Below are 23101 nucleotides of genomic sequence, written 5' to 3'. Positions count from 1 at the left end.
GCACAAAGACCAGCCAATAGCAGAGGGCCAGTTCGGTGTCAGGCTTCACCACAGATTTGGGTTTGGGGTTTAGTTACTCTTTAAATTTAGTTGTGCAACCTCTGCTGGTTTTTAAAAGTTTTAAAGGTCCCATATCATGTAAAACGGGATTTCCCTTGCCTCTTTCATTATAACAGAGTTGGATGTCCTATCTAAACATTGTGAAAGTATCAAAACGCACGGTAGCCAACTAAATCCACACAATGTTTTTTTTCTAAATGTTTTTTTCAAAGCGGTTGAGCGGTTGTCATTGTTTATTATCGGAGAGCTTTCCCTACCTATCACTGCCTGTTCTGCCAGCGCTGTGCGCTCACGTTTCACTCTTGAAATGGTTAGCCAATCAGAACAGAGGGGTCGTTAACACTCCATGACACCACACAAACAGCTTTGAATGGACCTCAAGACATAAAATAAAACACTGGAAAGTGTAGAATATGGGACCTTTAAGCAATCGGTACATCATTAACTAATTGTAATCTAGGTTAGTGTAGGACCAACTGTAGGTTAACTATACATAGCCAAAATGAAGAGCAGGCTATGTCTAAACTGGAAAAAGATAAGGTGATTAAACTAGGGAAAAATTGGTAGAGGGGGACTCACTTCGACGTAGTCAAATGAGCAGGCAGTACCAGATCCTTCGAGCCGTAGGTCATTAATTGTGAGGGTAACCCGGCGGCCAGGTGACACCACTATCTCCCAGCGACACACCCGGCTGTGGGGGTACAGGTTGGGGTAGTTGGGGGAAGAGATGCTTCCTGAGAGAGCGTTCAACTCTCCACCACAGACTGGAGGAGGAGAAGGGTTGGGAGTTTTGGGGGGCAACGGGAGAGGTTTGAAAAAAAGCAAGAGAAAAAAATATGTATGTATTTTGTCATGAGATTACATGAAACTTTATTGATCCCTGTGGGGAAATTTGGCTGTTGTAAGTAGTATAGGATACAGCAAAGAAAAATAAAAAAAAATAGAGGAAATAGGGGGGTATTAAAGGAATAGTTCACCCAAAAATGAAAATTCAATCATTATCTACCCACCCCCATGCCAGTCCATAAAACAGTCCCAGAGATCCCTGGAAGATGTACAATGCAGCTTTCTCCAAAACAACTGCAGTTGCCGGAGACCTGTCTTCAGACTTCAGAAAATAACAGAAAATAACCACAAAATGGCTCCATGCAGCTCTCCCAGGATAATCCAAGTCTCTTGAAGCCAACAAATCCCAAATTGACTTGAAAAGACGACATTTACACCATTATTTAGCTGAAATCGCCACTCTAGCTGTTATTTTCAAAATACGTCACGTTTGTGCACCCCGGCCTCGATAGGTAAGACTAGCTCGAATTAGCAGAAACAAGACTTCCGGTTTGGCCATTTAGCCGTCAAAATAAAAGCACACGATTTTAAAATAGGTGGAAATACTGTTATAAACCAATTACTTTGTATTTAATCGTCAAATTCAATAAGTCAGCACCCATATTAATGTTTGATGTCCACTTTAGTCTCCGTTCTGTATGTATTCTGCACAGTGTAATACATGCAGTGTTTATAGTTAAAAATGGCACATTTTATGGCATTTTTCATTATTATTATGGCATCAAACATTAATATGGGTGCTGACTTATTGAATTTGACAATTAAATACAAAGTAATTCAGCTAAATAATGGTGTAAATGTCAGTCTTTTCAAGTCAATTTGGGATCTGTTGGCTTCATGGAGCCATTTTGTGGTTATTTTCCGTTATTTTTTGAAGTCTGAAGACAGGTGTCCAGCAACTGCAGTTGTTTTGGAGAAAGCTGCATTGTACTTCTTCCGGGGGGGATCTCCAGGACTGTTTTATGGACTAACAAACTTTACCCCGATTTTCTACTGGCATGGGGGTGAGTAGATCATGACTGAATTGTCATTTTGAAGAAGTTTCATTTAAGTAGAGGTAAAATTTCTGGTGTAAAAATCTGCTTAAGTTAAAGTAAAAGGTAGCGCATTTAAAATGTACTGTAATGTAAAATAAAAGTTACTTTTTACAAAAGATAACTATAAGATGTGATCTTTTCCATGCAATTCTTCTTCAAGCTAGATTCTTTTAACAGGAAAAAAAAACAAAAAACTAAAGTAATAATAAAATAATAAAATAAAGTAAAACCAGATTACTCTTTTCTTCTCGACTGACTGATAGCTACACATTTGGCCAATTTACAGCCTGGCAGTTTCTGATGCCTACAACATTTATACTCTGTATTGAATGTGATTTAAAATGTAGCAAAGTACAATTCTTCAGTCAAAATCTTACTTATGTAAAAGTAAAATTACTGCTTTAAAAAAAGTACACAAAATAACTACTCAATTACAGTAACGAGGGCAATTGTATTAGTTACTCCCACGCTTGCTTTTGAGGGACGAGTTTGTTTCATGTTTGCTTGTTGTAAAGCTCTTTGAGCTACAGTTGTGTTCAAGGTGCTAGACAAAGGTATGATTATTGTTATTACAAATCTGTATTAATAATCTCCTGAAAATAGTCCTACCTTCAACACTGGCTTCAAATGACAGACTGAAGCCGGGTGCGTTTACGCTTGTGTCGCTGACAAACCTGACGTAGGCAAAGCTGTCGGCCGTGTCCATGGAGGCAGGACGGCTGCTGCCACAGTGTCGGCCCAGCAGACGCCCTACACACACAGCACAAACAGAAAACACAGTACAACACAGGAATATTATCAGATGCTGGGACTTTGATTTTCAGCTTATGTGTATATTTGTCTCATTGTCTGGCCAATGTGGCTTTGCCCCTTCCACTCCTTACTACTGATTGCTTGTAATGTTGGTGATCTAGGAACTTAAAGGATAAGGCTGGTGTTTTTTAATGCATTTCTTACCATCAACAAATCCTATGAAAATAACAAAATCAGCAATTAATTTGTTTTGCTAACAAGTCTTGTCCATATCTCGTCTTGTTGACCCACCTGAGGCGTTGTATTCTCTGATCTCCACATAGTCAGCGGTGCACCCTGGGGTGCTCTGCAGGCTGAAGGCCCCATAGGTGAGTGTGAGGTAGTGTCCTGTGGGCCCTTCCAGGTACCACTCACAGTTGGAACTGTCAGGGTAGCTGGAACTGGGGAAGCCAGGGCTCTGGATCGCACCACTCTGACCAATATAGGTGCCTCCACATCTCGCTGGGAGGAGAAGGAGAGAGAGGGGTAGACTGAGGGCAATCATTTTGAGTTATTTTATGAATTCAAATTAAAGTAACAATCTGTAACATTTTCATATAAATGTTTTTGCTACTCTCTATCACTGACTGACATGACACAATGGTGATTCAACCTATACCCAGTTCATGAAAGCTTTTACACTTGCTGTTCTTAACAGTGCCAGGTGCTGGTACCTTTGGTGCACAGGAAGTGATACGTTTTAATAAATAGAAGAAAATGTGGGTAGTTAGCATGAGCAGCAGCAGTCTGAATATAGGCAAAAACGTGAGCTTAATTTGCCTTAATCAAAACAGAAAAATTAATCTTTAATTCGGGCATTGGGGTGAATACTGTGGTGAAAATTTCAAGTTAAAAGTAAATCAGTAACATGGTCAAAAAAACTGTCAAGAAACCCAATTGAAAATGAGCTTAATGTGGCTTAATGTGGTTTAATTACCTAAAACTGATGAAGGAAATCTGAAATAAATATGGGGAACTTCTTATCCTAATTATTTACTGCCATCAAAAGGAAAACAATGGGTAGAGAACAGAAGTACTTGTAATAAAATAATAATGTAGTAAATTGTTCCCAAACCATTAAATATGACAGTTTAACGTGGCAAGTAGTAAAGTGGAATTAAATCAAATTTATTCCAAGTGGACTTGGTCATATGTCCTTGCTATTAAATAAAGAAGACGTTTAAGAACTAACAAGAAATATTTAAGTCCAAATTTAGGCAAAAAAAGAGGGCTTAATGTGGTTTAATGGGGTGCAGACAAACTTAAAACATCAACAGCCAATCACAAGTATGAATCCATTTAATTTGGTGGACAGATTGGCCTTGTGTCAAGAAACAAATGATTATCATCATCTTTTTTTTTTTACTTTGTACTAAAAGTTCAACTGACTGTTCAATCATGACATAGTAACTAGTCCACTTGAAGTCCACGAGTTGGCCAGAAAATTTTAAATTTAAATAGATCTACCAAGCTAAATGTTGATATGTTGAGATTTGAACAAAATACAATAATTTTGTTTGTGCCAACCTAATATCGCAGTATGTGCAGTGAATGCTTAAATCTATATTTACATTACAATCTACATTTCATTTCTTCATTTGACAGTGTCTCCTTGTGTCATCTTCAAAAATTGTAGATAAATCTTTGCATTTTCCCCTTCCCCACTGATTTCAACGCATTGTGAACAACTCCAAATGCTTCTCAATCAACTATAACTAGCCACATACTCTACACAACGATATATTCTTGTGTGAAATCGAGGTACAAATGCTATGCCCAAACAATAACAGACTGCTTATAAATGGAAAAATGCAACATCTACACTTCTCAATCTCACCTAGAAGATGTCTTCCAAACAGATTATTAGTCAATACTTAGTATGTCAACATCTAACACTTGATCTACGAGTTGGAGTAAAATCTGCATAATTGTAACTCCATGTGCTCCAAACATTTCCCAGTAGCAACCAGGTCATTCCCATCTCAGTATTTAGTATTTTGTTTTCTTTATTTTGTTTTGTTTTGTTCTACCCTTCACTCAGAGTAGCTGCACCATAATCCCTTGTTAATTACAACTTTAATTAAAAATAAATTTGACCTCCGAAGAGGGGGTGTGGTGGTGGGCCAAAAAAACAGTGAGTGAGTGAGTTTGTTTGTGTAAGACTGTACCTATGGAGTACTTGGCCTTGAATCCTTTGTGTGTGACACTGGCGTCGGTACGAAACCTGACGAACATGGAGGAACCAGTGGAATGCTGGGTAGATGGCCGGGTGTTGCCACAGAGCCTGGCAATGGAGTCGGCGCCGGACGTCGGCCCGTCACGCAGCTCCACGTAATCATACAGACAGCTGAAGAATAACAATGAAGAAGAATATGGCACCGGATAGAACAGTCTGACAGTGAGATATTGGCAGTTTTATGTCACCAAGATAGTGTATATGGTAACAAACATTTGACGAATGAAAAGTCTGGGATCACAAGATGAGTTCAGGATAATGTAAAAGGTGAAAAATTGTGAAATACAAATTAACATTGTTTATAGTCTTTTAGATAAATTATTTTCTCATGAAATGATAGCTTTTTGCAGAACCATTCAATGAATTGAACAGAGAAATAAAATTCTGCATCTGGGGGTCACAAATAGCCATCACATATTTTTAGGGGTGGAGGAGGACGACTGAATTAGAGGATTGACTACTGTATCTGTCACTGTAATTGTTTAAGATTACATGAAACTTTGTTGGGGGGAAATTCAGCCATTGCAGCAAATAGTAATAGGATACAGCAAAGAAAAATAGAATATAAATAATACTAAAACATGTTAAGCAGATGAATGAAAGCACGAAAAAGTATATATTACATTATTATGAGGATGTGCAGAGTTAACAGCTGTAGATTATGCTTATTGAGACAAAGAAAGAATGAATGCAGAATATATACAATATAAAAATATTCAAAAAATATGAAATATATGCAGTATTTAAAAGGTGGAAACATAAATAGCAAATTATGTGCAATGTATGACAATAACAAGGATATGGGAATAAGAAGAAAATCTGAAAAATATGTGAAAAATATGAATGAAATGACAGCCTACAGAGAAACAGCCCACTGTACCTGGATGTGGGCTCGATGTAGAATTCATCCTCAAAGTCAATCTGGACAGACTCTCCATTGGGCACAGTGATGACCCAGATGCAGTCGATGTTCTGAGGGTAGTTCTGGGGGTAGTTGGGCGAGGTGATGAACCCCGGAGGGTCATTATCATTCAGCTCAATGAAGCCTCCACATGCTGCAGGAAGAGTGGAGGAGGGACTTCAGTATCACTCATTGCAAGGTCCAAAGGAACAACAACTTTCTGTCCTGTCTGACAGTAAATAATGAACAAACATTTTGATAAACATTACATTTTTTTGCTACTCCTCCTACAAATTTGATCCAATCTTCACCAGATTTGGCACACAGCATGGCTGGAGTGATCTGATAAAAGTTATCAATTCGATTTGTGATATTCCATACCGTTTTGCCATTACTCATGAACACATTGTGCTATTACAACAAAGTTTGGTGGACATGTGCATTTAGCACGTCTAAGGTAACATTGAAAATTTGGTGGCATTTTGTCTATAGGTGGTGCTATAGCAGTGTTATAACTTTAAATGGCCATAACTCTATGGCTGTTAGTCGCATTTGGTTGAAACACTGCACACATCATCTTTGCAAAAAGGCCGATAAAGATCTGAAAGGATGTACAATGCAAAATATAATGGCATTTGGCCGATAGGTGGCGCTATTTGCTTGGACTCCGTCAACTGCTGCTATATCTGATATTGCTGTGGTGGATTACTTTACGTAATACATGACAAAAAAAATGACATTGTATGATGAATTCCACAGTGACAGAAATGTGGAGGCTTTACCCAGGCTGTGGGCCTCGAAGGTCAGCTTGAAGCCACTGGCCTCATTGGCGCCATCAGACACAAAGTGGACGTAAAGGTGACTGTCGCTGGTCTGGAGGAGGGCGGGGGGGCTGGAACCACAGAGACGACCCCCCAACGTTGGAGACGAACCATCCGGACCATTCCTCAGCTATGGAGACAGGGAGGGGAGGGGAGGGGAGAGAACATATGGAAGGTTGGAAAAAGAGAGAGATGCATAGGGAATGGGGGCGGGGGCAGGGGCAGGGGGGCGGGGAGGGGGGGGCTCTGACTGAAAGTCTGACTTTTGAAGGCTAAAAACGGTACGTGGGAAGTCAGAAAGTAAGGGGAGTAGAGCAAACGCATTGTTGATTTTGTTATTTTCATAGGATTTGTTGACAGTAAGCAATGCATTAAAAAACACCGGCCTTATCCTTTAAAGCAAGGCAATAGTGCTAGCCAGGCATATGGAGTCGAGTTCACACGTCTCTGTGAATCCAAAAATTACCAAAAATTAGTCTGTCAGTACTGAAATAATACATTTACTATCCAATCATGAAAGGGGAATGGATCCAAAGGCTCAGACAGAGACAGGCCTCTACCGAAGCCTTCTACAATATAACACCTTCATTGATCAAGCCTTTGAAGCAAATTCAGAATCATGGCATTGCTGTTGTACCTGACATCCCCCTTTTTACCTCCACAACATTACCAGCATCACTGAATTTTGTCGTTCAAACTATTTCTACTGCTTGGTCTAGATCAATTTAGTTCATAATCTGCTGTTGCCAACAGCCAGAGACAAGAGAAGAGTTTACCCTTGGATAAGCTGGAAGATGGAAAAGCTGACTGTGAGAGTGATTTTCTCAATATCAAGGCACGTTTTCTGTTTCAGAACTAATGCAACAAAGTTAATCTGTGTGTAAAAGATCAGACACAAAATCTACAGTGTATGAGTCCAAAATTATTTACTGTTAATGGAGCAGTTTCAGGCTGTACACAAGCTAGGGTACTCTGGTTTCTACCTTAGGGAAATACTTGTTCATGGTTACAAACAGTGATTAGACCACCTTTAACTAATGGAAATGGTTTAAATCTTAAATTGTTGACGGTAACTTGGACAACAGAACACATTCCATTGTCATGCAGCACTTGCAGGTACCATAGAGAGCCTAAGTCCCTCCCATTCCGCTGTCCCCCATGGGACCTTATTTCGTAAAAAATATTTACGGTAGTCAACGGCGAGAGACAAATAATTGTTTGATCCCGTTTGAATTGTGCCATGAATTACACATATGATGTTTTGTCAATTTAAAAGATAATTTTGCAAGTCAAGAAAGTCGCAGTTTGTTGTAAAACAGTAAAGTAACGTTTAGTTTTGTGTGAAACCGCTCAGTGAACTACATCTCTCGTCTCGCACAATATACGTCACCAACACCAACATGGAACGAAACATACGAAACACACAGGCATCGCGTTAACGTTAGCCCCCACTGTACTAAAACTATCCTAAACCAGTTTAAATCCGTTCTTACTGTCTACCTTCCAGGTTGTGTATAATACTCCTGCTATCTGAGAGGGACTTCGCTTCAGCGGCTCTGGGTAGCTTGTGGAGAGAGAAAGTTATGACGTCACTCACGCGACTTTTGGGTGTGTAGTCTTTCTAATTACGTATTTTCACAGTCTTATACTTCAACAGTTTTACGACAAACTGCGACTTTCTTGACTTGCAAAATTATCTTTTAAATTGACAAAACATCATATGTGTAATTCATGGCACAATTGCACGGGATCAAACAATTATTTGTCTCTCGCCGTCGACTACCGTACATATTTTTTCCGAAATAAGGTCCCATGGTGGTCCACCAGAAGGGAAGGGATTTAGGCTCTCTATACAGAGGCATTTTGACCATTTATTTGTAGCAGTAAGAGATCTCATAATCTGTTCTTCCATTTACTAAGCCAGTGGTTCCCAAACTTTTTCTGTCAGGCCCCCCTTTTATGATCCCAGTTTGGGAACCTCTGGTCACTAAGCAATACAGATGTTGTTGTCTTACTTCCAGGTAGTCTCCTGAGCTGCATGCAGTCCCGAAGCCCTGAACCTGGAAGGGGCTCTGGAAGTTGACAGAAACCCGGTAGCCGGGTGTCACCATCACATGCCAGCTACAGTCCAGACTGGGAAGGTAGTTCTGGGGGTAGCGAGGGCTGCTAAGGACGCCCCTGTCTGCATGCAGGAGGCCACCACAACCTGCAAGGATAGGAGTTCAAAAAAAGATTTTCTCTAATAACCATTCATTTTTGCAGAAATGGCATGCTACAGAAAAACAAGGTAGCAGTAAGCCTGCTGCATCATTGGTGGGCAGACGACATTGGTGGAGGGATCATTGGTCACCTTGTTTTGACCTGTAGTTATACCGCACCCCTTGGGCCAATCAGTGTAATTTTGAAAATGCTGGAACAAAGATGTGAGATGCATCATTCCCAAGTTTCATCAAAATCTGATTAGCGGTGTCTGAGATATGACAAACAAATTAATAAAGAAACAATCGAATAGATAGAGACCAATCTATAGTCCACCAAAAATATTTCTACCCTCAGATAGAGTGTCTGTGTCTTCGTCTCTCACCTCCTCCTCTTCCTCCTCCTCCCCCCTCTGCCCCCATTTCCCTATGCATCCTTCTCTTTTTCCAACCTCCCCTCCGACCATTAGAAATCACATTGTTCCTTCTGACCGTGACTTAAACTTAACTAACAAAGCTACCACATCATTGAGCTGTTTTGAGCAGATATCTTCACAAACTCTCTTAGATATTGTGTCACATATGAATTCCTCTACCTGTTCACTTGATATTCTACCAACAAGGTAAAAACTATCTGCCCACATATCCACATATCCTTTTCCTTGCTACAGGTTCTGTTCCACCATATTTTAAACATGCACTAATATCAACTCCTCTGACAGAAATTTGTCTATCTAATCTAAATTTCGAAACTCAAGTACAAGGGTTTATTTAGTCGTGTTTTCATCAGCTTAGAAATATTTCCAAAATCAATGCTCCTGACCTGAAGAAAGTTTTTCATGCTTTTATTTCATCCCGTCTGGATTATTGTAACTCCTTATATTCTGCACTTAGTAAAAAAGCACTTGATCGTCTGCAGTTTGTTCAAAATGCAGCTGCTAGGCTTTTAACTGTAACGAACAGAAGAGACCACATTACTCCCATTTTAGCGTCCCTCCATTGCCTTCCATTTGCATTTAGAATAGATTTTCAGATTTTATTGATTACCTATAAGACAGTAATTGGTTTGGCCCCAACCTACATTTCTGAACTCTTAACCTCCTTTTTCTTTTCTTTTCTTTTATCAGTTATTTATACCGCCTCAGTGTTACTACTGTCTAAATACTTTAAAAAATGCTATATAAATAAAGTTATTATTATGGTGCTTGAACTTAGTTCCAGAGTTCCTGACCCCTTTCCAAGTGGGTTGGCCTAGGCCAAAACAGGACTAGTCCAGGAACTCAAGCCCCACTACTTGGCCCTTCCAAATCCTCAGGGCCAAAGCTGTTAGCCCTGATGCTTATACATCATCACATTCTATATTTTTTCAAATAGCGGGTGTTGCTTAGTAACATCTGTAACTGAGTGCAGCCATTCCTACATTAATGAGCATCTACCTGTTAGAAACTAGGTATGTTAAAAATCTGCATTACTTTCAGCTGCTATCTCAAAAACAAAACAAAAAAAACAAAAACATCTTGCTACACATAGAAAAATAAGACTGATACCGTATATTAAAACCAACATTGGCCTTATTTAGCTGTCTAGAAAATACCCCAATTACTATCACTCGCTTTCAAAGTTTGACACAAACGGTAGTAAAGACTAATGTTAAAGAAACAAACGTTAGTAAAAAAAACTGCCTTTGCCTACGCAGGCAAGGTCACTTTAACACCTTCAGTAGGCGTTTAAATTACTGCCCAGCGATGACATTTGTGAATGATGTTAACCTCATCCTGCAACCTTCTTCTTTTTTAAAACTTCCCACAAAGTAATTAAAACTAATGTTAACGATTATACTGTACATTTGACAGCAGCGTTGTCTGCCATGTTTAATGACAAGCAGTTGTGTAAGTTAGTTGTCATTACGCAGGGACCAGGTTGCTCAGTGGAAAAACTTTAACAAGTTTAGCCCAGTACTTAAGTTCCAGGCTAGAGTTCCTGGGCCAAAGTTCTTGGGCTTTTGGCCTTCAGTGGAAAGGGGGCTTGCTGAGGGACAAAACGGGAACCAATAAGCTTTCAGTGTGGGCACTAATGGTGTTTTCCACTATTTTCCTGTATCTTTTTCCTATAGACATATTGTAAAACTTTATTCATTATCATAATGCATTCCAATGCCCTGAAAATTAATGGTTGCACTTTATTTTCCAGTGCTAATATTCAGCTTACTATCAAGCAACTGTAATGTGTGACTAGAAAGTCTACTGAGTTTCAGGTGATACTCACAATAGTATGAAAAGCAGTCTATACATTCAGGGGTGAATTCACAAAGAATGAAGAGGAACTGCTGACAGCATCATTTTTTGCACTTAAATTGCAAACTTAATTTGCGCTGTCTAAACTCACACGCCCACACAGTTGACAGACAAACATATGAATAATGTCTTTGGACCAAGCCATGGAAATGTGCCCTGACAATGGCTTGCAAAACATCCAACACTGTCCTGCTGATGGATGGCTGTGATACCCTGGAATCACAGGTAACAGGTGTTTGGAAGGAGCCAGATGCAAGAACCTGAAGCATAACAATGGCAGATATTGCATGGGATCTTTGAGTGGCAGGCTCTGACATGTCCTGGATGACACTGAGTAAGTCAATAATTGTACAATTTTTCAACTTATAACAGTGAATAATTTTGGGCACACTTAACTGAAACAATGAAATTCTCCTTCAAAATAGCGCACCTGGGATGTTAGTGATGCCTTTGCCTGGCTACAATCACAACTGCCATAGTGAATGGAAAGTGTGCGCATCACATCCCTTTCAAACTTCCATTACCACCAGCTTTTGGAAGATCTCAATTTCACCTTAATTGCAAGTGGCAATCAGTGATGATCTTTGTGAATTGGACACACCCTGTAATGAGGCTCATTTGTATAGAAAGGGGTTTGTTTTTGCACTGAAATGCATATGGATGACTTAATTTAAATATGCATGAACAGTGACGGCGCACTGAGTTGCTATTTTCTTGGCAACACAATTAAGTGCGCTTTCCACCCACTGCAGATGGTTTGTGAATCACACGTTTTTTCAATTTGTTGTCAATGTGGAAGTTTCATTGAAACTACTGGCTGCTATAGATTTTTTCACGCCATTCTGCTGTTCAACTGTTCACCTACAACATTGTATTCAACAGTGTTAGACCCACTGCTATCAACCCCTAGCAAATCATGAAAAATAAGAGTCTGACTCAAACCTGACCTTGCTAGCGGCATTTATCCAGTCAGGCTCAGGCATATAATCAAATCTGTAGTTAAATGACTGTTCTGAGGGAGTTAGTGATGTTCTACTCTATACCAGTGGTTTCAACCATGGTCCATGGAGGTCCAAAAGCCTGCAGATTTCATTCCAACCAATCACTACAACAGCTCATTTTTCTGGTTAGTTCCTCCTCTCTGGTTGAAGGTGTGTTAATCAGTGAAATGTAGTGTTTGGTTGGAATGAAGACCGTAGAATCTTAGACCATGGATGACAGCCACTGCCTCGCACTGTAAGGAGCTGTTTAAGTCTTTAACTGATACTTGTCATTGGTATACCTGGATTATACTGAAAATCTCCAAAGGGCTTTGATTGTGTTTTAGAATGTTGTTGCTTAAGAAGAATGAAGTTTATGAATGTTCTTATAGTGTCTGACCTCTGGAGTAGGAGGCGTTGAAGCCTCGACCGCTGACGCTGCTGTCTGAGGAGAAGTGGATGAACATGGAGTCTCCTGTAGAGTGGAAGGGACCAGGAAGATTCCGACCACATACACTGGCCAGCAGGGGGGATAGACTGGTTGCACCTAGAAACACACACACACACACACACACACACACACCAAGGTTATCAGACGCCGAAAAGGACAAGCAGACCTGCCACTGCAACGTAACCCAGGTAGATCCACCATTCAATCAGTCCTATGTCAGTCCTACGGTATTGCCAACTGGTTTGTCAACCTGACTGTGCAGCTGAAAGCCCAGATCCAGCAACTGATAAAGGTCTACCAAATACCAGCTTCATGAAGCTCATTCCTGTTTTGTTGAGACTGTCACAGAGGTGTTGGTTCATTCCACTTGCCACTACTGTTCATCTTTCCTCTTTCAGGTTCTCAGTTCTGACCGGCTGAGTCACATATGAGGTAATTGTAAAATACCAGATAAACGGCCACCTAAAGCGTGACATTTTTATTTCTGCAACCATATCTGAGCCAAACCTCAATAAATTGTCTGGTCTTGTAGGGTTTAATGGTTTACCATCTCTGATGACAAGGCTGTCGAAGTAGCAGGTAGGGTAGTCCTCCATGTCCAGAGACAGCAGGTTGAACTCAACAGTGGAGTCTGGAGAACGGATGAGCCAGCTACACTCCTGGTTGGGTGGGTAGTTATCAGGCCAGCCAGGAGAATAGATGAAGCCTGGAGTCTCTCCTGGCATCAGGACTCCACCACATGCACCTGACACACACACACACACACACACACACACACACACATGCAAACAGAGAAAAGAGAGCAAGTAAGTTCATTCACAGGGCACACGTAATGCAGAAAAAAGTGAAAGTGAAAAGAGTTGTAGGGTGATCTCATATTTCTAGTGCAGCACTGTATGCAAAAAGCATCCATCCATCCATCAGATAATAACAAAAACAATAATACTACTACTGCTACTACTAATAGTCAGAGGTGTGACCAAGTCAACTTTGCCCGAGTCCAAAGTCAGTCTGAAGTCTTGAGGCACAAGTCTCAAGTCAAGTCCCAAGTCTAAATGTAGATTACCAAGTCAAGTCCGAGTCATTAATGTCAAGTCTCAAGTCTAAATCTAGAATAGCAAGTCAAGTAAGAACAGTCCAGTATCAATTTAATATCTTAAAGAAAACTAAATATCTAGGACTTTTAAATGCAATATAGTTTTAATAGGATAAAAACTTGGTAAGAACATCATGAGTTTGATTTCTATAATCAGTTTCAACTTCAATAAATTCAATCATTCCATACAAATTCAGAAAACAGAATTTAAATTCAGTCGTCTGCTGGAACAAATCTCATCACTTTCAATCTAAGTCATTTACACAAACACAAGATCTCAAGTCAAGACTTTAGAAACCTTTTCAAGTCATCAAAATACAAGTCAAAGTCAAGTCCCAAGTCACCAGAACCCAAGTCAAGCCAAGTCTCAAGTCTTCTCTTCATGCATCAAGTCAAGTCTGAAGCAATTAAAATTGTGAGTAAAGTCTGACTTGAGTCCAAGTCATGTGACTCGAGTCCCCACCTCTGCTAATAATAATGATAATACTGGCCTAATGTGTCTGACCTGGTGTGATGGTGGGCAGTGGTCCAGAGTCCTGGATGGCGGTCCACTGCACTAGGAAGCCTCGTCCTCCCACCACCGAGTCGGACTGGAACTGCAGGGTAACAGTGCTGCCGGAGCTTCGTAGCGGGGGGGGGCGGGCCAGGCCGCAGAATGTCCCCATGGGGTAAGAATGAATGTCAGGACCATCAAATATCTGGAGCAGGACACAGAAAATACAGAAAATATTTTGTGCTATTTCCATGGCAAACAATTCAGGTGTAATTTATCCTATTTTTACATTTCGCTGTTGCAATTGAATAATCTGATGGTTCAGTATCAAGTAGTGCACCATCAATCATTCATTTTCACTGGCACATCACCAGCTGAGTCAGGACTTACTCATGTTATTACATTACTTCTGATTGGTGAAGCTGACTGCAGACTAGTGTTACATGACTTCTGATTGGTGGAGATGAATACAGGCTCTTGAATCACCACCCCAAAATGCCTCTGATGTGGCAGGAACTCATTCACGCACGCGCACACACACACACACACACACACACACACACACACACACACACACACACACACACACACACACACCCCTACCTTGAGCTGGTCGTAGTAGCAGTCGTACAAGTCCTCTATGTCCATGTCCAGGAAGCGGATTTGGACGAAGCTGTCCCCGTCCACAGTGACAGTCCAGCGGTAGTGGGCATTGTTGGGGTACGTCCGGGGATACAGCGGGGACGCTATCTGGCCAGACTCCCCCGTCACATCATTACCATACACTGAGGAAGGAAGAGAGCACAGCATACACCAACTGCACACAGTCCAAGACTTAAGCACTCAAGGATAACACAGTAAGTCATTTCCAGTGCAATTCTTGAGTGTAGGGTTAGACCGATATATGGAGCCAATATTGTGCTTTTATTAAAAATGGGGTCTTGTCCTAGTCAGTGTGGCCCACCTCTGATATGATGAATGAATGATGCAGTTTGATTGATTATTTATTGTAGAATTTATCAGTACTACACTGGTTGTCTTTGGGAAGCCTTTAACCTGAATTGATGAGACATTTTAATGAGACATTTTGATTAGATTCCAGTCCAAGTATGCATGGATATGAATGATTATGATTATGATTATGATTATTATTATTATTAATGGAGAGTTTTAGTGTCTCATGGTCTAAATGTTGTTTCCACCCTGGCAATAACATTCTGGGGGAAACACAAAATATTTTTTTGGTATGAAAATGATCAAATTTAAATATTGAGTATCGGCACAAAATATCAGCTGTCAGTAGCTTCAATACAAAAATAGCGGTATTGTTATCAGCCTTCAAAAACCCATACTAGTCGAATCCTACTTGTGTGCATAAATAATTTCATTTTGGTGAAATACTTTCCTGTTAAGGTGAAATTATGACTAATAATTATGAAAAAAATGACTAATGATTATTAAGAAGTATGAACAGGACCAATAAACATTCTTTAAATGTATACACGCACACACACACACACACTCACAGTGTGAGAAGGTGGCTCTGAAGCCGGCTCCGCTGATGGACGCGTCAGAGCGGAACTTAACCCAGAGGATGTGACCAATCACAGAGGTGTAGTTGGATGGGAGGGAGTTTCCACAGAAGCGACCAACCAGATGGCCCGTAGAGTTTCCCTCCCTGACCTCCAGGAAGTCATGCCTGCACTGTGAGTCTCCCTCCAGCTGGAATATACTGAATAAAACACATCAAGACATGACTAATGTTCATCATTAAACTACTCAAACACTGAATATTCAACATCAACCATAGATAAATGACTGCAAAGTCATACTGAACCACTGAGCAGCTTCACTGAACTTGACAATTTGGGGGTTAACTGCCTTGCTCAAGGGCAACTCAGCAGTAGTTGCTGAAGGATGGAAAAGAGTTACTCATTCACTTCCATCCTTCCATCTACCTTTGGCACTGGCACTGTGGGGATTTGGGCTGACTTCTCTAAAACTTAAGATACTATTTTCCTAATAATTACAGGAAATCCATCATAGAAGAGGCAGAGACAGTCTCCACCAACAGTTGCCTTAATAGACCAGAATGCAATGCAGTCACAAGACATGTTGCGTTTTAAGAAAATGGCGTGGCCATGATCATACACACGCGCCAATGTTCACAAACTAGGTGGCTAGCTAGCTATATTTATATGCCCCTACGCTCACCTTTGATTGAAAGCAAACAGTTCACACCCCTTCTCTGGGGGTTGTCAAAAGGCATTCTGGGAAATGGAGGAAATTACTAACTGAAGTAGAAGTAGATGAGGCAGGTTGAGGGAAAGTGGGTATAATAAAAGTAAATCACAACACTTCATCACAAAATAACTGTAATGCATTGAACATCACTGACTGATGATACAAAACAGTGTAAGAGGATCTGAGGTGAGATTTTCCCTTTAACTTGCTTTGCATATATACAGTGATGCTCTAGCACAGTGGTTTTCAATCATGTGCCATGGAGGTCAAAGTGTGTGCAGGGTTTCATTCCAACCAAACACTAATGCAGCTCTTTTTACTGATTAGTTCCTCCTCTCTGATTGAAGGTGTGTTAATCAGTGAAATCAGCTACTGAACTGTTTACTTGAAATGAAAACAGACTCTTGATGGCATGATGGCACATGGTTGAGAATCACTGGTCTATCTGATCTTAGCAGCTTTTTTAGCAAGCATTGACTAACATGAAGGACAGCTGGAGGCGATTCCCTGGTGAGCTTCTGATGGTCCAGACACACTCCACATTAGGGGGATAGGCATCTGGGTAGTTGGGACTGTTGAACGCACCAGTCTCACTCACCAGATCTCCTCCGCAACCTGAGGAAGAGAGGTGAGGAGAGTCAGATTTGTTTTCCAGCAGGTCTGGTCAATACGCACGACAATATTTGTCATTTGGAATTTGGGGTGATCAGTTATCACAATAGCTAGATGGGAGAGATTAGAGATGGTAACAAGCAGCCCTGGCTTGTGTGAAGTCTTACTGGAGGTGGAAGCAGAGTAGGTGGCTCTGAAGCCTTTTTTGGAGACGGAGATGTCAGAAACGAAGTTGACCACCAGGGCGTTGCTGAAGGATGTCACTGGGTGCGGGATCTGAGTACCACAGTAGCGACCTGAAAGGAAAATATCAGCAAAATTGATCAAGCAAAACTCAGTCTGACTATATTCATGCAGATCATTGCACTAATTCAATGACTGTGCTAATTACATTTGTTTAGTTCTATCAAATCCGGCATTCTGGATGTTATAGGATATCATTGTTTACTATATCATTATATCCTCTGGTAGAAAATAGCCAATCGCAAGACACAGCACACATGTAGGGTCATAAGCATGAACGTCACCATCACCAAACCACACACACACACACACACACACACACACACACAAACACACATGTACCTATAGAAGGGGCCTGGTAGTTGTCTCCATCCAGGATCTCCACAGCATCGTGGGAACAGTTAGAGTTGATCATCTCCAAGTCAAAGTCAGTAAATGACAAGGTCACATGGTTGACTGGCCACAGAAAGACAACAGGTTGAAATTTAAAAGAATAAAATAACATAAGGTTTAAAACACCATGGCCCACATTCATAAAAATCCAAAAAATACCACTTGTTCTGGCAAGGTGGTATATTTCCAACTTATTATCAACAGCATTAATAACAAAATATCTCTGGAAGCTATGTTTTGTCAGTGTGTTTCAGTGCTTTCCATAGAAACAGGTGTGCAAGTTCTACTGGCGATAACGGGTTTCTTTGCCTTTCTGACATATCTAGTTTGTGATCCATTGTGCTTGATCAGGGGGGTGTTGAATATGCAATACTTCATTTACATTTTGATTTTCATTGGCTTTCACCCAGGTCACCACAGACAATAATGCCATGGTAAAGTGTGTCCACAGCGGTAGCCACCACCACAGTAACTTTATGAATCACCTGAAATTACCTCGCTGCAAATTTTGTGCTGTGCAACGCTGTTACTGCTGATTTTTATGAATATGAGCCCATGTATACAAGAAAACTTGTTTTCATGTTTGAGAGCTAGAGCTTAAGATGATTTAGCCAACTCACATGGCTCCTGTGCTCTGATGATCCAGCTGCAGTTCTGATTGGACGGGTATGCAGCTGGGTACCGTGGTGACTGGATGGCTCCGCCCACGTCATCTGTTATGATGGTAGCGCCACAAGCTGCCATCAAAGGAAAAAAAATTTGTCATCTGATGGGGCATCCCCCTATTGCTGGCAACTGTAGCATCCAGTCAACAGTCAACATCTTTTGATCTGTAATTGCAGTGCCCTTGGGCTGATCAGTGTAATTTTGAAAATGACAGAAGTCAGTGGTGAGATGCATCATTCCCCAAGTTTGCCTAAAATCTGATCAGTGGTGTCTGATATTGCACATGACGGACAGATGAATTAATGAACAAACAATGTAGTGCCCACCCCCATTTGAGCCAACAAGTGCAATTTTTAAAATGTTGGAACAGAGTGGTGAGTTTCATCAAAGCCCGATCAGTGGTGTCTGAGCTATCCTGTGTGATGGATGAACAAATGAACCATTGTCTCCTCCATTGACAAATATGAGCTTACAATCTTTTGGTTTGGTTTGCCGTTTCATTAGTTGTGTTGGCTGGTCTGTCAAGATCATATCATATTATACTGCATATTTAATATTTCACCCATATTCCAGTGGTTAAACACAGAGAAGCAAAATGAGACCTACCTTCAGAGAAGCGAGCGCTGAAGCCACGGTGGCTGCGACTGGAGTCGGACCTGAAACGAACGTAGATGGTGTTCTGGGTGGAGGTGATGGAGGGAGGAAGACTGGTACCACAGACTCGACCCAGCAGAGGAGAAGACATGGTTGGACCGTCATAGATCTACAGAGAGTCAGACAGATAGACAGAGTATAGCTATGCCATAAATGATAAGAGCAAGTAGACTCTACTATTACAACCCTTTACATTACAGGTCCCTCGTTTCCATAATTACATGTGTAATTATACAGCAACAAAATATGATCTAAGGTAAACGGAGTTGTCATACAGAAACTACTAATCCTCAGAAAAAAGGGAGATTACACTCTATTTGCAATGATTTACTTGCCTCATGATGTAACCAAATAATCTCACAGCTAAATATGAGTCAAAGTCAGATTGATGTAAGGCCTATTGGTCGCAACAGAACCAGCTATCATATAATGAATTCCCCCAAATACAACCTCACTGGAAGACTTCCAAAGGAACTTCAACAGATTTAAACCCTTGTACATTGACTTTTCCTGACTTTACCCTTAAATTTCCCCTTAAGTAGCTCCAAAGTTAGAAAAAAAAATTCCTAACTGTACAACAATGTCACATCCATATTCTATATCTGCTCGTTCCAACTCTTTCTTGAAGCTCTAGCTACTTATTGAATGAAATATTCAAATACAAGACGCCATGTTTTTATGGCTGCACCATTACATCAAATGGAAAAAATCTAGATGTTTGTGCATCATTTTATACACATTTCCCTGTAATTCAGCATGACATATTTGGTGTCTTTGGAAAACTTGTTATCTTGACTAGAATGTAAAATAAAGTTCTGTGGGTTTGAACAAAGCTTGGCCGTGCAACCTGCGTTTGTAATGATGGACCCAGTGGCGGGGGCGACAGGGAAGAACAGGTTAATCATGAAAAAGTTTGCATTTGGTAGGCAAAGGACTTTAAGTTGCTAAGACTAGGCTGCACTAGTCCAGTTTTTCTGTAAAATTCCAGCCATCTTATCAGCCTAAATCAGGAAGTGGGGCTACAACAGAGTAGAGTGTCCCAATCTCCGCTAATTGAGAGGCTGTAGATTCAACCTACTTTAATGTCCAAGTTAAATTCTGGTGAATTCTGAACAGGAGCACAAGATCTTTAGATAATGAAGTTCTCAAAATTCAAACAGTTGCCTCCTGCCAGTTACACCACTATGCAAACTTGCCTAATACAGCTTTAAATGTTTTCAAAAGATTAGTTGTCAACAGAGTAGGTATCAATTTCAACTCTTGGATACCTCCCTTTGGAATGACATATTCTATGTGTCTGAATCATTCAAATGGTATTTTATCCCTCTATGACAAGTAGTCATTTTAATTAATAGTGGTTTGCACTCCACCACATGATCATGTGATAAGCATGACCTCATCACTGGGATTCACATGTTCTCTGTGGGTCGTTCTACCCTGTTACCCCTGTCATCCACAGTAATGTGAGAAGAAGAAGAATCCTCACAAAAACAATAGAAGTCTGTGTGTCACTATACAGTATGTATGGTTGAACCTTCCTCTCAGACAAGGAGCAGCTGCTGTACCAAATGTGGTTTAGACCATCAGGAATCAGATCAAGTGACATCATTCTGGTGTTACAGACTATTGCGGTTTTACAGCTTTCAACAATTTGGTCTTTGTGATTCATGACTTTACTGTGACAGGAGAAATAGTAGAAAGAACAGTGAAGAGAGAGCAAAGTGTCAGCTTTAAACCCAAAGTAGTAGAACTGCCTCAGCAACCCCTTGTAGGGAGAATTTGAGACACTTCCTTGAGGTCATAGTTTCAGGCAACCACAGCCTGAATCACAGCAGTGCTCACTTCTCATTTGAGTTGAGAATTTACAATAGATAGTGCCAAATATATCGCCATGGGCATATGATGTGCCTTTTTAAACTGAATTCACATTCCTGTAGATACTGAAATCCCTGTCACTATGTTTTATGCGCGTAATGATGTGCACCACACATAATCACATGTGCAGTTACAATTAATTTTGTAGTACAATAAAACTTGTTGCCATTATTTTGTTGATTGCCTGTTGCTGTTTCTTTTAGGCCTACTTAAAATGGTTGTGTTCAATTGGTCATATTGGTCATATTTGACTACATCAGACAGTAATGCCACTATTGTCAATACTGTGACTCTCAGTCACTTACAGCCACATAGTCCCAGAGGCAGTTGCTGTGAGGCTCAATGTCCAGGTCAGAGAAGTTGAAGAAGACACGGTGGTTGAGTTCCACACTGATGACCCAGGAACAGTCCACGTTGTTGGGATAGTTGTTGGGGTACAAGGGAGAGTGGATCTCCCCTGATGGAGCTGTGACTGGGCCTCCACAGCCTGGAGGAGAGAGCAGAGGAGGTAAAGGTTTATTGAGAATGACAGTCCACCAGTGCTGGTAGAAAACTGTGGAGCTTGGTTGGTGTCTGGCTAGTAGATATAGCAGGGAAGGCATAGAAAGGCATACGTTACATGATGATTTAACGAATTGGTAAGCACACAATGCCTTGGAGTGAGAATGACGACTAGTCAAGTGAAGAAGGCTCCAACATGTATTGTGAATTTTGCATACATAGATTTTACATTAACTGCTGTGTAAAAAAAGTAGTCAAAGTAATGTACGATATGTAAAAGGACACTTGAGGAAAAAACTGGAACAACCACAAATTTCAACCACCATCTGTCTAGGATGCACCCTGGAAAGTAACTGTGTGTTGAGGTTTGAACTAGTTTTGAACTAGCCAGCGTATTAACATCATGTTAGCTGACTAAAGTTATATCCAACATTAACTAAATATCTAGCAGATTAGGTCACAGATATTAGCTGGTTACTCAGAATCGGACTCGAGTACTGAGAACTTTAGACTCAACTTGGACATGACCTTGGTGATTCGGGCTTGGACTCAGATTCGAACATTGAGGATTTGGGACTCAACTACAACATTGTGGTACGGTACAGTATGGTATAGTGGTACAGAGGTATAATGTGTGTGTGCGTGTGTGTGTGTGTGTGTGTGTGTGTGTGTGTGTATGTGTGTGTGTGTGTGTGTGCGTGTGTGTGTTGTCCACTCACCTCCCTGGGTTTCGGCCCAGCTGGCGTTGAACCCACGACCACTGACGTAGGCATCGGACTTGAAGCGCACGGTGAGCATGTTGCCGGTGCTGGAGACCTGCATGGGGCTGGAGGTGGTGGTGCAGAGCTGGGCCAGCCGAGGAGCCGACAAGTCAGGGCCTCCATACACCTGAGGGGAGGTCAAACGTCATTGGGTCAAAGGCCCACTCCAATACTGTTTATGAGTTTTCACGAGCCAACCATGAGACTATGGAGACTCAAAAGACTCAAAATTTACAAATAATATGAATACATTATCTATTGCTATATGTGGTATAAAAAGGCAACAGTACCATGTAAATGTGACAATTAGAAATAGCAAAATTGAAATTCAAAAGAGAAAAAGAAAAGATGAAACAGCAATTTGATAATGCCTCCTTCTGTTGACTTTGCATGCATTCACACCGACTCTACAGACTTTTGCATTCTGTCTGAATGGACAGTAGCATTACAGTTAGTGAGTGTCTTCCCACGACCAAACCAAACCTAACAAAGAGACAGGTCCTTATCTCACCTCCAGCATGTCGTAGTTGCAGTCTTGGTGGTACTCCACGTCAAACTCATGGATGGTGATGGTGATGCTGCTGCCAGTTGCCGTGGCGATATTCCAGATACACTCCCTGTTGTCTGGATACCTACTGGGGTAGCCAGGGCTGTTGAAGGAACCGCTGGGACCAGACAGCTCCCCACCACAACCTGCAGGGGGAGACACCAAGTCAGAAAGGCTGTGTTGGGTCTATTTCCAAAATCGTGCAAACCTATTTTGAAAAAAAAAAATCAACTGAAGCCATCATTCAATATCTCTAATACGTAGATAATCCAGTCCCTAAAATTGTTTTAAATTTTTTTTAAAACCAACGACTTAAGCTATCATTTAAAAAAATGTGCTACCAATCATTTTTCCAAATGGTGTATATCTAATTTTTGGAGAAAAGAAAGAGGACTGGTGA

At 40.9% G+C, this 23101-nt stretch overlaps 1 protein-coding gene across 1 annotated transcript in view; it reads right to left on the bottom strand.

The window, feature by feature from the left end:
* Positions 1–23101, bottom strand: part of cubn (cubilin (intrinsic factor-cobalamin receptor)) — a 110181-nt gene that overhangs the window by 31381 nt on the left and 55699 nt on the right. The window contains exons 29-48 of the mRNA XM_078291476.1: positions 22666–22847; positions 22113–22281; positions 21198–21379; positions 18970–19126; positions 18318–18434; positions 17647–17760; positions 17229–17357; positions 16932–17064; positions 15732–15937; positions 14809–14990; positions 14218–14410; positions 13164–13361; positions 12566–12712; positions 8709–8899; positions 6655–6823; positions 5852–6026; positions 4904–5082; positions 2988–3197; positions 2553–2693; positions 640–824 (exon numbers count right to left, since the gene is read on the bottom strand). Coding sequence (XP_078147602.1) covers positions 640–824; positions 2553–2693; positions 2988–3197; positions 4904–5082; positions 5852–6026; positions 6655–6823; positions 8709–8899; positions 12566–12712; positions 13164–13361; positions 14218–14410; positions 14809–14990; positions 15732–15937; positions 16932–17064; positions 17229–17357; positions 17647–17760; positions 18318–18434; positions 18970–19126; positions 21198–21379; positions 22113–22281; positions 22666–22847 — 3359 coding nt within the window. The remainder of the gene's footprint in view (positions 1–639; positions 825–2552; positions 2694–2987; positions 3198–4903; positions 5083–5851; positions 6027–6654; positions 6824–8708; positions 8900–12565; positions 12713–13163; positions 13362–14217; positions 14411–14808; positions 14991–15731; positions 15938–16931; positions 17065–17228; positions 17358–17646; positions 17761–18317; positions 18435–18969; positions 19127–21197; positions 21380–22112; positions 22282–22665; positions 22848–23101) is intronic.

Source organism: Centroberyx gerrardi, chromosome 22 (genome assembly GCF_048128805.1).
Source record: "Centroberyx gerrardi isolate f3 chromosome 22, fCenGer3.hap1.cur.20231027, whole genome shotgun sequence".
Lineage (NCBI taxonomy): Eukaryota > Metazoa > Chordata > Actinopteri > Beryciformes > Berycidae > Centroberyx > Centroberyx gerrardi.
Note: the sequence above shows the minus strand (reverse complement) of the source record. Positions and strands in the feature narration are given on the sequence as shown.